General features: G+C 47.6%; 1 protein-coding gene across 1 annotated transcript; it reads right to left on the reverse strand.

Annotated features, from left to right (window-relative positions):
• Positions 1–225: 225 nt before the first annotated feature.
• On the reverse strand, positions 226–15,601 carry FLCN (folliculin). The gene is made up of 12 exons (XM_090024176.1): positions 15,403–15,601; positions 14,171–14,449; positions 13,326–13,472; positions 12,662–12,883; positions 12,047–12,207; positions 11,259–11,350; positions 10,331–10,521; positions 9,390–9,503; positions 8,619–8,742; positions 8,061–8,192; positions 6,832–6,937; positions 226–5,743 (listed from the first exon to the last, which is right to left on the reverse strand). The coding sequence occupies exons 2-12, from the start codon at positions 14,417–14,419 to the stop codon at positions 5,542–5,544; spliced, it is 1,740 nt and encodes a 579-aa protein (XP_089880302.1). The 5' UTR covers positions 14,420–14,449; positions 15,403–15,601; the 3' UTR covers positions 226–5,541.
• Positions 15,602–16,608: the final 1,007 nt, after the last annotated feature.

The raw sequence follows: 16,608 nt of genomic DNA on the forward strand, positions 1-16,608 counted from the left end.
TCCACCCCACGTGGTTCACGGGTTTCTGCGCAGGTGTAAGCCCCTCCCCACAGGGTAGCCTCGCGGGTTGTGCGCATGCGCGAGACGTGCCTCGCTGCCTAGAGAAGATGGTGTCAATGAAGTGCTGTCAGACCGCAAGCTAGCCGTGGCTTGGGTTGGTTACAGGGGGCCTCCAGCCGGCTCGGGCAAGGATCAGTCCCCTTCCCCTGCTCCCTGTAGTTGTTGCAGCAGCTCTGCCTGACGCTAAAGACCCTTCCTGGGGTCATGGCCTTTGCACAGGGGAAGGGCAGGACACATTTGAATGCCTGCTTCCTGGCAGGCCAGGCCTCTTGCTCTGTGGTACCACATAAACCCTGTGAGCCAAGGGCTGCCCATACGTGGAGAGGAGATGGGTATCAACAGGTCACTGCTCAAAGAATCACCAGCGATGTCCAGCACCTGAGGTGCCCCAGTGCTTGCAGCAGCCTTGGGACGGGCTTGACTTGCATCTGTGCTTGCTGCAGGGAAGCAAGCTCCTGTGTCAGCCTTGCAAGCTTTCAGCGTCCCGTGCAAAGCCAAGGTGCCTGCTCCACAGGGTTGTCATCCCTCCAGGATTGCCCTGGGGTCTTCAGGAATCAGATATAAACCAGAGACTGCTGAGGGTCACCCAGCAGATAAAGGATAGGACATTCATCAAAATGAGTATCAGATGTTGAAGCCAATTTGTACAATCGTCCAGTGGGTTTTTAAAATGTAATAGTAATATGCAGTTGCCTTCCTGATGTGAAGTCTATGCACAGTAATCCATAACTGATACACACAAGCATATGAGCACGTTGGCATTCTGGAAATCTCCCAGAATAGATTCAAACAGATGGTAACCCAATTGCTCCACCCAAAGAAAAGATGGAAATCTGCTCTGGCTCAGTTAACCAGTTACACTGAGCTCTGTTGAGGCCCAGGTTTCTAGAGCAAGCATGGAAACAAAGTGCTGTTGTTGTGAATGCAGCACAGGCAACATATTGGGAGGTGGACTGGTGCCTTTTGCTGCCTCGGTAGAAACATTTGCCCTGCACATGCTCTTTGCGTATGTTGTCGTTCAGCCATGCAAAAGGAAATCAGGTTGGGCTGAAGAAAGCTGTCCTACTTCATCAAAATCTTGGCCATGCCAGAGAACATAGCTAGAGGCGGGACAGGATGGCAAAAAACATCTGCTGATGCTGCAGATCTTCCCTCTCGGTGAATCGCGTGCATGTTCCAGAGGCAGCTGATGGTGAGATCTTCACTCATGGCTGTGCTCCTAGAGCTGCAGGGCTCTGTCCACTTAACTCAGGGATCTCTTACTTTAACTGCATTTCTCTTAACAGGAATACACCCACTTGTTTTCACACCTGCTTCATGCATGGATATTGGCTTCTCCTCCCTCTTTACTCCTGGTGTGTTAAAGCTGTGCTCTAATTACAAATGAGCCCAGCTGTGTGCTGCTTGATGTTTGCTCATCTGAATGCATTCAATAATGAAACACCTGATGATGAAAGGGTGTCTGTACAAGACTGGTCAATGAGTGGTTTCACCACCTTTCCATTGGAGCTTACACAATTTTCTTCACACATGAAGTTCTTGTCTTTAAGATGCCATCTCCAACAGTGTTGTGCCTTTTGATGAGCAACTGGGGCAATAGTTCAATTTTAGCCTCAGGGGCAAGGGAAGAGCGAGATCAGCCAGTCAGGAAAATTCTACTTGTAGATCTTGAATCTCTGTATACCAAACAGTTCTGTGTGCACCCAAGAAACTTCCAGGAACAAAGTACACTGGCTTACAAACACTCCGTTTTGTGCTTTCATTTGTAATTGCTCCTCGAGATCCTGAAATGTTTTTTTGGAAGATAATTCTGTTCCTGTTGTAGAGTTTCAATGTGTAGGATTGGCCATGAGTGCTTAGATGCGCTAGAACATAACTGTAGGGGTACTTACAGGTTTGGTCTTTTGAAGAGCACTTAAAAATGTTAGAGTTAAAATAATACTGGCTTAAGGAGGGAGGGGATTTTTGGCCCTGAAGAGCAGCATCCTTTTAAAGTGTATAAACAGTTTGCTATTACATAGTGGTTTAATTCAGAGCTATGTTTTCCTGACTAAGAAGTATGGTTACAGTGGAGAAAAAATTAAAAGACATCCCGGAATTTCAGAGTCCTCTGGGCACAACAGCTTCTGTAGTCACAGGAGCACGTCTCTGGGCTTGACAGGCTGGAAAAGTTTGTAAATAAGTCTTATTTTCATAGGGAATGGGTCAGTCACACTAATTCTGAGAGCATCTAGAAGATACTGGAAATGGTTTCACTGGTCTAGGTTTCTCTCTCTCTTAATTACTCTTACCACTTTTTGTCCTGCCCTCCATTGTTAGAGCCCTATTCCCAAGAAGGTCTTTCCAAATTACTTACCACTGGCTGAGAAATGGGGTGTTTATGCTACATGTGGGTTATATCCCCTTCCATCGGGATAGCGTATGTCAGGCTTCCATGCAGTCAAAAAACATTTATAGTTCCTGCTTGATTGAGAGACTTGAAACTAAACAAGCTGGTTAGTTTGTGAAATAGTATAAAGCCTTAGTTTGTTACTAAGCTCCCTGTCTGTGAAGTGTCTGTAGTTAGAATCATAGAAAATGAGGGTTGTAAGGGACCTCCACAGGTCACGTCTAGTCCAGCCCCCTGATCAAAGCAGGTCTAGCCCCCACTATCTCATCCCAGCCAAGGCTTTGTCTTCCCAGGGCCTTAAAAACCTCCAAGGATGGAGAGTCCACAACCTTTCTAGGGAGCCTGTTTCAGTGCTTTACTACCCTCCTCATGAAAGAGTTTTCCTAATATCCAACCTAAATTTCCCTTGCTGCAGCTGGAGACTGTTGTTCCTTGTTCTGTCATCTGCCCCCACTAAGAACAGCCTAGCTCCAGCCTCCTTGGAACCACCCTGCAGGGAGTTGGAGGCTGCTGTTCAGTCCCCTCTATCTTCTCTGCTGCAGACTAAATAAACCCAGTTCCCTCATCCTCTCCACACAAGTTGTATGCCCCAGCCCCCTATTTTGTTGCCTGCTGCTGGTCTCCATTTGTCCACATCCTTTCAGGGGGCGGGCGCAGAACTGGACACAGGACTCCAGAAGTGGCCTCACCAGTGCCAAACAGAGGGGAAGAATCACTTCCCTCACCCTCCTGGCAATGTTCCTACTAATGCAGCCCAATGCAGGCACACTGACTCATACTCAGCTTATTGTAACCCCAGGTCCTTTTCTGCAGAGCTGCTGCTTAGTGAGACAACCCCCAACTGGTACCTGGGATTGTTCCATCCTAAATGCAGGACTCTGCACTTGTCCTCATTGAACTTCATGAGATTTCTTTTGGTCAGTCCTCCAACTGGTCTAGGTCAGGGGTAGGCAACCCTTGGCATGGGTGCCAGAGTGTTGCACTCAAACGCATTTTACTTGGCATGCATGTCTTGGGGTGGAGAGCAGGGAAGGGGCTGGAGCTGCACTGCAACAAGTATTGGGCCCCTTGTGGATCCCCTACTATCTGCGCCTGGCACACCAATAACATCTTACAAGTCAAGGTCATGGGTGTTTTTGAGCCCTGGTCTAGGTCTTTCTGAATCCTAGCCTTACATTCCAGCATATCTACTACCCCTCACTGCCATCTTGGTGTCATCTGCAAACTTGCTGAGGGTGCATGCAATCCCATCTTCAAGGTCATCGATTAAGACATTGAACAAAACCAGCCCCAGGACCAAACCCTGGGGCATGCCACTTAATACCAGCTGCCAAATAGGCAGAGTCATTGATTACTACCTTCTGAGCCCAATGATCCAGCTAGTTTTCTATCTGCCTTACAGTCTGTTCAACCAACCAGTACTTCCTTAGTTCGCGACTAAAACCACCTGAAAATAACCCGCTGCTTGCTTATGTGAAACCATGAGAAGAAAGTAATGTAAAGAAGTTCTTTTGGCCTTGGTAGCTGAAACCCTGGCCAACAGCACAGCAGGGGTCTGAACAGTTCAATTGTTCTGTCCAAGTAGTGCTAAAAGTGAGACAAACCAGACTTTCTCCATTTTACAAAAATAGCTCTTATCAAGGTTTAATGCTCTGTCTTTTTTACAGAAGTTAGGAGCAAAAAGCTCCCTGTGTATCTTATCTGCGGCTTCTTTTAAGTTTTACCATTCCCTTTGTGCTCATCTTGTTAAAAATACAAACATAGCAGGTCAGTGCAGTCAAGTCTTCCCATGCCATCTTAAAAATTTCTAGTCATAGCAATACAAAATAAAACAATTTCCCCATTTAGAAACAGTCATTCCTTATAAGTGTTTCCCAACCTTTTCTGTCCTACGGCACTTACCTGGGCTTGTTCGGTCCCACAGCACACCAGTCAAACGGGGAGCAGGGAGGGTAATCAGCCAGGGCGCAGCGGCGGGGTTGGCAGCACTAGCTATAGCCACGCCCTGCTGGAACCACGTCCCCAGAGATTCTGCAGCACGACAGCACACCAGCGTGCCATGGCACACCGGTTGGGAAACACTGCCCTATAACAAGGACCTTACTAAGATCCAAGGTTAGTATCTCAAAATGTATGAGTGAAACTCTTCTTTTTGCTGGCTGGAGAACTGTTACTGTTTCTTATCCTTTGCGGTTCTGATTCCAAGTGAAGATCTCTGGAAGCAAATCTGAAGCATCATTCTGAAGTTAGGATATAAAGTAAGTTGGAACAACTGCAATCAAACAGGACACTCTAAACATTGTCTACTGTAGCGCATGTCATATCAAGAATGCCAAATCCCTTCAGAAAGTAATACAGCTGCAATTACTACCTCTGCCTAAGATGTAGTGTTCAAAGTCAAATGCCTGTCTAGGCTTGTTTTTTTGCTTCCTCACACTTTAATCTATAGATGTTATGCTGGTTTGAGAGAGGTCAGATAAAGATACTCTGTATGTGGAGTTCCAACCATCAAGCTGCATTTTTATGGCAACACCCAGGGCTACTTCTAATAAAATCCAGAGTTTCAGGAGTCCTGTCATCCCATGGAATCTGATGTTAGTACTGGGGGACTGACCAGCTTATTCTGCTCTTTGCTAACTCCTGGACTTAGGTCTCCTGATAAATCTAGGCTGACAGTGGAGTTTGAGAATGGATATCTAATGTTTAACTCCCATGCAGAGGTAAAGCTGCTTATTCATAGCAGACTATTCTGGAGCTGCTCGCTCCTAATCTGGAACGTGACTTTGCATCATGAAATACTGTGGTTTGTGATGAAGTGAGAAATGGGGCTTACATGAAGTCCTACAAAACCACTATCTCTTATAAATATTCCTAGTAAAACATCTTGATTACATTACTCGTAAGCAGTCCCAGTTGCATGCACTCAAGTCCAGTCTTGCAGACATGCAGAGGATAAACTGTCTGTGTTAGTCTGAGGGCAATAAGAAATTTGGTAACATTTTACTATCCACCAGCTGCACAAGGTTGAGACTCAGCTCCATGGACTACCTCCAAGGATTTGAAGGCAGCCATTGAGTCTGGGTGTTCCTAGATTAGTTCCGAGATTCTGAAGAAGTTGGGCTGCGGACTGTTGACATCAAGTGTGACTTGTACGTCTTGCTCAGGCCAGTCATCCAGAACTTCAGAAGTTTGACGTTGTCCTCCTCAGCAGCTCCCAGAATGCTCAGCAGTTTTTGGGTGTCCTCCTTGGGCCGGCTGTCTACTTTGGTGAACTTGAAGAGGACCTTCACTTTACTGCAGACACAAGAAACCTATCAGTTGAGCTGCAACAGTGACAGCTTAGTGCAAGCATGATTTGAGATACAGGAATAGGCAGCACTGCAAATTCCCCTGGGGTGCCCAATTCCCTGTTGTGTGCAACAAAATACCAATAAAGGACGCACTCTAAATAATTTGCTCTTGTGCTTTATGTCTATTTTTCTCCCAACCCCACCCTGATCTTAGTACTAGGTATGGCCAGCACTGATGATAGGCTCCAGAAGGCATTCTTTCCCTCCTTCCGCTACATGTGTCACGGCTGGGTTCCCCCCCACTCCCCCCAAGCAGGAGTATTGCATGTTGGCAGCAGCCAGGGCTGTGGACTTTGACTGGAGTATGCCAATGCTCCTGATGGGAATTAAAAAAAATAAACCTGTGGCTACAGGGTCTTGCTTGTCCACACAGGATCGAACCAAATCACCACATCTGGGGTCAAGAAGGATTTTACCTTATGGTCAAACTGGCTTGGGCTGTAGAGACAGTTGGTTTGGAGCATTGTACCAAAGGGTTTTTTGTACAGGTTTAAGAACATATTAGATGAACACTAGACTCAGATGGTTTCAGGGGTCGGCAAAATATGGCCCAGGGGCCGGATCCGGTCCACCAGGTCATTCTATCTGGCCTGCAAGGCCCCTAAAAAGTTAGAAAATTAATATTTATTTGCTCCTAGCTGCCTGTCAAAGATGACAGGAGCCTGGGGCAGTGCCTTAATAACCCAATGTACACTGGTAAGTTGCTCTGAAAACATGAATATACCTAATCCTCCTAATTTGTGAGGCAGATAAAGACTGTCAATGGAAAAATGGAGGTGCAAAGGTTAAGACTTGCCCAGTTCTACAAAGGGATTAGTGTTTGGCCTCCTTGTGCTTTCTGGAGCACATGTGCATGCTGCTCCCTGGAGGAAGGACCTAAAGCCAAAATTCAACTGGTTAAATCCATTATTTGTGAAGGGAAGAATATCCAGCTTGGTTAGCCCAAGACTGCGGGTCAAGACTGCTTCAGGGCAGTTCCTTCAACTGAAATGCTTGAAGCCTTTTTACTGAAAGCAAAAATCTGCCTCTTACTTCATCCACTCCTCTTTCAGGCAGACGAGGCACTGGTCTACAACATCAACAGAGAGGTTCTGGTTGGTCAGAGCCGCTTCAATCTTGTTCAAGATGGTGGGGCCAACTGTAAGAACACAGACGAGAAAAGGGACACTAGAGCCACCCATAGCCACCTTCAGTGCGTTCATCAGTGGTGAAGTGGTGGTGTCTGTATTTGTTTAGAAGTTCAAAGGATAAGGCACATGGGTACAAGACTGTTGTGCACAGATCACATTTCTTTTCCCCTTAATCCTAATTCAAAGGTAGTCATTTGTACTCGCTTTTCACCATTACTCTGATCTGGTGCACTGCAGTAGCCATAGTCTCTGTCTGCATTAAACAGTAACAGCAACAGTAGAGTTTTCAGAGGGCTAGTGAAGCCCTTGGCTGGCACCTTAACTTTCACTGAAGGAAAACGATATTGAGGGATGTTCTTGTCAAGACATGTGCTTGGCTGCAGGATCCTACAACCATACTTGATGAGTGGTGGTAGCTTCCACAGTACACAAAGACCCCCTTGTGCAGTACTGTTAACATTCTGGTTTGTCTCTTATCCCTGCCTACATCAAGAAGTGGTGAGTGGGGATGAAGGTCAGCCATCTGTTCCCTCTTAAGAGTCAGTGAAAACAGTTCATATATATATATATATATATATATATATATAAAGCTTGCTCTCAAGAGCTATGGGGGTATAAACATGTACCAGGTAGAACTGAAACTTACCCCATGCTGTTCATAGCTGCAGGTTTGTGTTACATATGGGGCTGGATCATTTTATGATCGTTATCTGTCTGGTTGGACTAGACTCAATTTGTGCAAGATAAGGAGAATGACATATTTCATGGCACAGTGTTCACCACAGGGTCAGGGAAGTGTCTCCTTATACAGGCTCCTTCATGACTAGTCAGATTTGTTAACAGAGATTTACCTCTTGTCTGAAGAGTATCACGATCTGCTGATCTAGCAGAGCAAATCCTCTACAACTGAAAGCAGGTTGGTGAAATGACTCATAACTAATAAATACCAAGCGTTTTATTTAAGAACAGTTCCAAACTGACCTGACCTTCTCTATGAACTTTCTAAAAAGCCAGAAATCAAGAGCAAACCCTTACTGCCAGACTAAGGAAAAATATGATAACAGCTGAAGACTGAGACTTTACTTTGATCCCAGTGGCAAATGGCGCTGTAACCGTTTCCAAAGCACCCACCTCGGTCTGCTGCAACAGGACTCCCACTAGTGACCACAAACTCATACTTGCTGAAGGACTGCTCATCATCAAACAGAACAGGGTAGAGGCTGCACCGGGTGGCCGTGCGAACTTCCACAAGGACAGCAAATTCTAGAGGGATGAAAATAGACAGTAAGCCATACACCACGTGTGTGCTTTGCTTCCATGGGGCAATTTTCCAAAGGTGAGGGAGATTTCAGTGAACTTGTTTCTAGAGGAAGCATTAGAACAAAATAAGGTGACTGAAAAGGAGTTAGTCTTTAATCGACCTCTCCTTCCCCCAAGCCCTCACGATTTCCTAAACAGAAGGAGGGCAAATTTAGTTAAATGCCCATCCTGGCTCAATAGCGAACTGAAGGCAATGATTGGAATAAAATTTTAAAAAGACCTAAGAGAACATGCCATGTCCTTCAGCAACAGGCTAGAAAAGACTTATGGGAAAACAGCAGAAAGGGGCACTAGCTCTGGCTGAGCAAGTGTTGCTGGACTGATTTGTTCCCTGTAATATGGACAGTGGTGAGCAGAGCTGGTTCTTACCAGATGAGAGTATGTGTGGTGGGATTTGCACATGTGGGCTAAGCCCCAGGAAGTTACACCGATACGCCTCCTCATACTGGTCACTGTATGGGATAATCCGAATGCAGCCCACAGGCAACATGGTCTGCAGAAGGAAGAAAACACACTGAGAGATGCAGAAGAACTAAGCAGTTGCGGATATAATTTCAGGTCCAAGTTTTTCCCATATTTCCCATGCTTGCTGGGCTGGGAGTAATATCAATGCAGAATCAGCTGATTCTGGGGGACAGAAATATCTCAGCTAGGCTGCCTGTGGCCAGTGCACACCAGACTGTAGAAGAGGGAACAATCTCCAACCCTTCTTGGTTGTGGCAAAGCCTGCTGCAATGCAGAGCCCCGAGTGAAAGTGGTCCTGGATACTCCTGGCTTGACAGAACTGGTGTCTGAAACCATCCTCCCCTTTCACTAGTTCTACCTGGTGATAATCCTCTAATCCTCCACTAATCCAAAAAAGCCTGATTATTTGAAAAAGTTCTGCCCTCTTCCTGATGGTTTATTATGATGTAGCAAAACACCAATTATTTTAGTCCCCACATAAATCAGACTCGTTTGTTTGTCTTTTAATGTAATAGTACTACAGCAAAACAGGATCATGTGTTTTAAACAATGCAAAAGAAGTCGGAGCACATTCCTCCCTAGATTGTATTCCAAAGCTAGGCTGCTTTAAGGGTCTGAACTAGTACAAAAATATGCAGGAAGCCACAGCAGGCAGATAAAGAAACAAGTTCATACCCGCAGCACGTCAAAGGCAGACTGGACGAGATCGGCATCTCGTGCTTTCCAGATGACCTGGTTCCCCATAAGAACATGCCAAGCCAGCATGCGGAATGCAGATGCCCCAAGGACCTGAAACAAACCAAACCAAACCTTATCTGGATATCTGACTACTTTCTTTCACAATTTTAGCCCATTCAAGGCATACAGATTTTTATTATTTGATTGGCAGCATGACAATCAACTATCTTTTCTACTCTTTAAACTGTGTCCGTCATCACCAGTGTAAATTTTTAGTGCTGATGAGAGACACCAGATGAAAGAACATTCCCCAAATGAGGACAACACAAGCAGCAGCAAATGGCTCCTTACCAGTCTGCTTCTGCTATGACCCAATTCAAAATTTAACACAACACAAGAGAGAATAGCTCAATTTCAAGATTCATTCACTGAATCCTTGGCTTGCTTCTAAGACTAAAAAAATTCAGAGGTTCCTTGGTAGAGGGTTTTGCTCTTTTAGTCAGGGTCAGACCGATCACTGTGTTTGGGATCAAGAAGGAATTTTACTTTATGGTCATACTGAATGGACCATAGGTCTTTTTGCTTTCCTCTGCGGTCCCTTCTTCCTTGGATTTCTTGAGTATATTTTAATGACTACTCCCTGTCCTCACAGTGACGGCTCACTAGCAGTGTCCTTATTCCCCTACTTCACCTATGGCAAGTTAGGGTGCTTTTTGTTGCTTTGGGCATTGTATCTGGCAGTTGTACAAGTAGGTTGCAAAGTTTTTTTAAAAATAGGTTAGATAATTACTTGTCTGGGATGATTTAGATAGGAATGACCATGCCATGAGCAAGACGAGATGACCACCTTAAGTCCCTTCCAGGCCTACTTTTCTCTGATTCTATGAATTCTTATGTCAGTGAGTACCTTGCTAAAGGTTCTGGTTCTCTTTTCCTACCTGTCTCATGTGCCTGAGGGATCGGAAGACTGACATCCTTCTAGGAGTGTTCCAGTTGCTGCAATCTGACATCAAAGACATGTCAGTGGAGCACTTGGATAACTCCCGCCCTTCTACCCCATCTGGCTGAGTAGAGGACTTCTCCTCTTCTCCCTCTGAGCCATCCCAGCCTTCTGACTCTTCTTTCAGATCTGTAACAAAAGACATTTGTCATGAAAGCCACTTTCCCCACTCCCCCCTTTCCTCCAAACTCAGCAAATACTAAGATCTCAGCTTCTGTACGTTTTCTAGTATCACTTTACACTTAACATACCATGGCCATTTTTTTTAGCTGTGGTTGCAAATATGTAGATCTTTTCATGACAATAATATTTGTAATTATTATGCAAGTTAAAGTGATAACTGTAATCACATTCTGTGCTACAGTCTTGTAAGATAACCAGCAAATGGTCAGGAAGTAAATTTTCACCCTACAAAAAGAGCACTGCACAACTAAATGTGTTTTGAGGCTTTCTGTATCCTTCCTTTGACAGTTCCTGCTACTGCCTTGAGGACTACCTGGACCAATCACCTAATTCGCTGTGGGAAAAATCAGTGTTATATTTCTAGAAAGTGTATGAAAGAATAGGACAGGAGACAGCCTCATCTCTTACAAACAGTAAGCTCTTCTGGCCAGTCAGACGGGCTGCGGACCCAAACCAGCAGGACAGTAATCATAATGATACGCTCATATGTGAATAACAAATGTGCACAGGAACACCCAAGCTTCTACATTTCAACCAGATTCTTTCCACACAGAAAGGAGCTGGTCACTGGACAGGCTATGCCACACCATGACAGAGGCAAGAAGTGGGATGAAATGAGCTAGTGCTTTGCTATCCAAAGCACTGGGAAATGTTCTTCCTTCCCTAATCGCTTGATGACTTGCCTGCAAGTTTTTCCATCTGAACTAGGGTGTCCTCTGTTGGTGCTCCCTCCAGAAGCTTCTCTGTGAGGCGGCTGCCACAAGCTTTCAAGAGCCTGCAGAGAAGGAAAGGAAATTGGTCTTCAAGGTATCTTCCTGCCAGCCAGAATCAGGCCATTTGAATATCAGTCCCGTTTCACATAATGTATCAAAGTATCTCACAACATGCTGGATTACCCAAAGTCACTGGAAAGAGGTTGGCAGGTTGCACTAACTTTCAGCAACATATTTTATATCCACCCCAATCTCATGACACTCTCCACAGCATCCTTCTAGGGGAGTCTGGCATGTGAGTTTGGGATCGGTGAAGCATGCTGTGAAATCTCACTAAGCAGCATCCATTTGGCCGGGTAATACATCCCATGATACATATCACCTGATATTAGGGTAGGCCAGTGTTAGCCTGCTGAGTACAACAGTTATAAACTGAGCAGGTTGAGGAGGAAATCTTCCCTTCTTCCATCTTTATTTTGTGCCTTGTACAGCCCCTTCCTCTAAACTGAAAAGGCTGGAAAATATGGGCTTTCTTTAGAGCCTGTTAGTGCTGCCCTGAACCTGCCAGAAGTACTGCTGTAGTATAACTGGAAAAGCTTTGTTTTTAAGGGACCAAGCAAGCTGTTGCTTCAGCATGCACAGCACTTTCCAGTTCAGGGATGACAGACAGAGCCCCACAGCACTACTGGAATACCCACAAACTTGATGCCTTCACTCAATCCACACAGACCATGATTTAGGAAGACAGAGGACATTACCAAGCAAAGGAGGTATGCAGGCAGGCCCACAGGTTCTCATCATTGGTCAGTGATGTTAGGGAACGGGCTGCATTGCCATTGCGCTGGTGCAGGAAGGGAGTAAAAGCTGTATTCATCCGCTGGGCACGCTGTGGGAACCCATACTGCTCAGCTTCAAACACCTGGGTTAAGAAACAGCGAGGATAAAATAGATGCAAAAGGGAGCAAGTCAGACACAATGGAACAATGAGATGCGTTCACTATGTAGGCATGGAATAAAGCAAGATTTTCCTCCCTGAAAAGCTACAGAGCCCACAAACTGAGAATTTTCCCCTGGGATCCAGAGCTGGATAAAAATACATTACGGCAGAGAGGGCCTGAACTGAAAATATGGAAGAGGACATGGGAAAGGTCTACATGCTCTTCAGAGAACTATAAGGCTACATTCAGGAGAATACTGTGCAGGGGTCTGTCCCTCTGTATGTCTGAGTCCCATGGGCAGCACCTAAACTCCTCCTGCAACTCCAACTGTATATCCTGCGTTTTGCTTCCACTTCCAAATCAATGCATATGTATCTATTCTGCCCACCCCTCTTGCACTCACTGCTATTAGAATCCTCTCCACAGCAGGTTCACCTTGAGTGCTTTGCCCTGAAGCTCATCAATGATGCCTCGGATTTTTCCCAGCAGAAAAGGCCAGGAGTTGATGAGATAGATCCGATCCATCATTATTGTAATGATGCTGTACCATCGCTGGAAGCCACGAGCCAGGCTGTCTTTGATAAAGAATGTGTGGCTGAACACAAAGCCATGCTGTTCATCGCCAAAGAATATTGGACCTTCACGTCCTGGGCAGACCTGGAAGGGAGAGACTGGTTCAAACACATTTAACTGAAACAGCAACTGGTCCCCACCCACCACCCCCTCTCAAAGTTCTGTAAGTTTGAAGAGTGTAAGGTGAAGACGCAAACCCCCAAGTTAACAGAGGTTCTCCCCCGTACGGATGAAATGAGGAAAGTTAAAGATCCATTCAGAAGAGTTCAGAAATGCTTAAAGCAAATTAACTTAAACACCAACAGCCTTTTTGTGCCTCATGAACAGGCACAATTTAATACTTTCTTCCTTTCCAGATCAATTAAAAAAAGAATTCCTGCCAATAACTGGCTCAAGTGGTTTTACTGTCCCTTCCACCCCCATCCCCATCTTATGTTACAAGAGTGAGAGCAGCAGTGTAGTGCCTTATGCTAAAAGGCAGAGAAGTCCCTGAACAGATTTTCTTCCTGTTTCCCACATCACTTACCTCACAACTCAGGCTGCGAACACAGGCCTGGCGCACAATGCTGAAGAGCTGTGGATGGTTTGGGTGCTGGTGGCTGACGTATTTGATTGAGGTCTCTTTGTCATGGCTGACATATCCAGGGTGTCCCGCTGCAAGGGAGCGGCAACCCTGACCACAAAAAGAAACCAAGTTAGGACACAACCATCTACCTAACGTAACCAGGTACTTCTGTTACTGCAGTACCTGAACTCTTCTCCCCATCTTCTCTGCCTCACTACACCCCCTTTGCTATCCTTTATTTGACAGATGGGAACCAAAAGAGTCAAGGGCTAAGGGATTTGCCCATAACCACAGAGAAAGTCTGTGACAGTCTCCCAACTAGTATCCTGCCATTTGAAACATCCTTCCTACAATGCTCTTTTCATTCACTCACAGGGCTGTGTATTTAATGTTGTGTATGCAACTTCAAATTCATCTAATGATGGAAGTAGCTGCGACTCCAATGACTTAACATCTGTCAGTGACACCCGAGAGAAACCAACACCTAGCAACAAGTCCTCATGAAAGGCATCAAGAAGACTTAAGCAGAAGAGCATGTGCACAGAAACATCACTGCTGCTAACTACACTCTTCCACCACTACTTTACCTGAGTATGGGACTTACTTTCTGCTCTACATCTCTATGAAGATGTTGGCAAACAACTCTGATACTTTAACTAGAAACTGGCTTCTTTCCAATGGAGGTGAAACAGTTGTTACCCATTACAGTTTAAAAGGCTGTGGGAACTATTTGTTTTTCTCTCCAACTATAATGCCTTTTATCTAAGCCAACGACACATTGTGTACAGACACGGGTACACATTTACCTCGCACATGTCTGACTTCTTTGGCCCAGGACTGCTGGAATCAGCACTAGCACCCTCCGCTGGGCTGTGCGACCGGATCCTACTGCTCATCTGAATGCCACCTTCCTCCTCCTCGGCCTGCTCGTTCTGCCCAGGACTGTCTCCATTCCCTGCGCCTTGCGGAAGGGGCGAATGCAAAACTTCTGTGCAAAAGAGGGTACGAGGGCCGTGGAGTTCACAGAAATGACAGAGGGCAACAATAGCATTCATTGCGATAGCTTGGCTTGCCCGTCAGGCCTCCTGCGAATAAGGAAGGAAACAGCGATGTCGGTATAAGGAACAGAGTGAAACGCCCTGCGCCCTGTTTGCCACTAGCTCTGTTCTTCCCCCACTTGGAAGCCTGGAGACCAGCTCAGCTCCTGTCTTATGAGGCTGTGCAGAGCTGAAAGGCCACAAATCACTACTTCTGGCCATGCTATTTGTCTCCGAACTAAGTGGATAGGTCAGTTTAGTGCTGGATTCTCTGTGCAGGGCATGGGGCAGATCCAGCCCATGTGACTTCCCAGCCACCCTGCAGCACACCTGATTAAATCTGCTTAATTGCCCATTTGGCACCTGGCTTCTGCAGCAGCAAGGCAGAGCCAAGGCACGGGGGCACCTGCCTCCCTCCAGCTGGGACCCGCCGTGGGAGTGCTTGTGCCCAAGCTGGGACCTGACCCAATGCCCCCTACACAGCTGTGCTTACCCCCTCTCCAGCTCAGAGCCCCCCGACACCTTGGGGTGCCCGACCCCGCACAGGAGGGTCATGGCCTGACCCTCCCACGGGGGGCTGGATCACACAGCTAGGACTCACAGCGGCTTCCTCTGAGCTGGCCGGACTCCCCACCCCCCGGAAAGGGCACTAGACCCTCCCCCAGCACCGGCCTGGCCAGCCCCACAGTGGGGTCTGGTGCCCCACAGGACGAGCACGTCTGACCCCACGACAGTGCGCCCCTGAGTCTCCAACTGTGACCGGATCAATTCCCCCACCTGGGGGGCACCGACCCCTGCCCCTCGCTGGACCTTCCCGTACCCCAGGGCCCAATACGGGGCCCCGGCCCCCTCCAGCCGGGTATGGCCACACCCCCCTATCGCAGGGGTCACCCCCCAACATGGACGCCCCCCCCAACAACATGGGACCTGACCCCCCGCAGTGACGTACCGCCCCCCCCAACAGGGACCAGGCCCCCGCGCCCGGGATCGCGGCCACTCACCCGCCTCCTCGCCGCACCCCCCCGCCCGCCTAGTCCCGTGGCTCCGGCCGCCTGACACAGCCTGACAGAACGGCCCATACCACCTGACCGGGGGGGAGGGAAGTGCTCAGCTGCCCGAGCCAGGCGGCCCGCGCCCGCCGGCTGAGGAGCGGGACGGACAGCAAGAAGGAGATGCGAACCCAACAGCCACCCCGTCCCCCGCCATCACCTTCTCCGCTTGCCTTGCCAACCCACCATGCCCCCCCCCCCCGTCTGTTTGCATGGTACAATCCCAGGCTACCCCATTTCACAGGCTGAGGACGGAACCATTTCTTCGCGGGGGGTTGGCAACTTTGGAGTGGCAAGGCCGCCTGAGTCGGGTCGCAAGCGGGGGTGCAGCGGCGCAGCCCACTGAAGATAGTACGGAGCGGGGGGAGAGGGAGGGGGAAAACAACTGCCCTGTTCCGCCCGATAAGGTGCAACAGCTCCCCCCCCGCGGGGACGGGAGAGATGGTGCGGTCTGCAAGGATCAGTCATGTGACATACACAAGGTTGAGGCGTGGCCTCCCGGGCGGGGCGGGGTCACGTGCAGCGGACAGCCCATAGCCAGGAGTCCTGCAGCTGGGAGCGGGAAAGGTGTATTGCGTTTACCGGAATGCAAGACGAGGTCCCCTGGTTTTATATTCAAATACAAAGAAACCTCATTAAATACATCCTAGCATTGCTTTTCCTCTTGCTCTCAGGCAGGAAATCCAAACTTGATCACGCCCCCAAGTGGGGTCACAATGCCAGCAGACTGGGTCTTGTGGGGGGGGGGGGGGGCTATGCTGAGGAAATGGGGTCACATTCAGGAAAAGTTTAGGACACAGCCTCTACCCTGAGGAATTGGCTAGGAGCAACCACTTTAAGCTGCAGCAGGGGCATGTTGAGGCTAGAGATGAGAAGAAACATGCGGCCAAGGCCTGGACGGAGAAAGTGTAGCCTCCATCCTCAGAAGTTTCCAAGAGCAGGTTGGACAGGTGCTTGGCTGGGATGGTTTAGCCAAGGATGATCCTGTGTTGGCAAGGTGCTGGACTAGATGTGACCTGCTCCAGCCTGCCTTCCCTACGGTTCTACAAGATCTGCACCTTATGGATTAAGACAGACAGAAAGCACAAGCTTCTGTGAATGTTGCGCAAGGGAGGTAATCCCTCACACAATAGATGGAGAGAAGTGGACACATTAAAA

Source organism: Crocodylus siamensis, chromosome 12, assembly GCF_052110815.1.
Source record: "Crocodylus siamensis isolate JL-2025a chromosome 12, ASM5211081v1, whole genome shotgun sequence".
NCBI classification, from domain to species: Eukaryota; Metazoa; Chordata; order Crocodylia; family Crocodylidae; genus Crocodylus; species Crocodylus siamensis.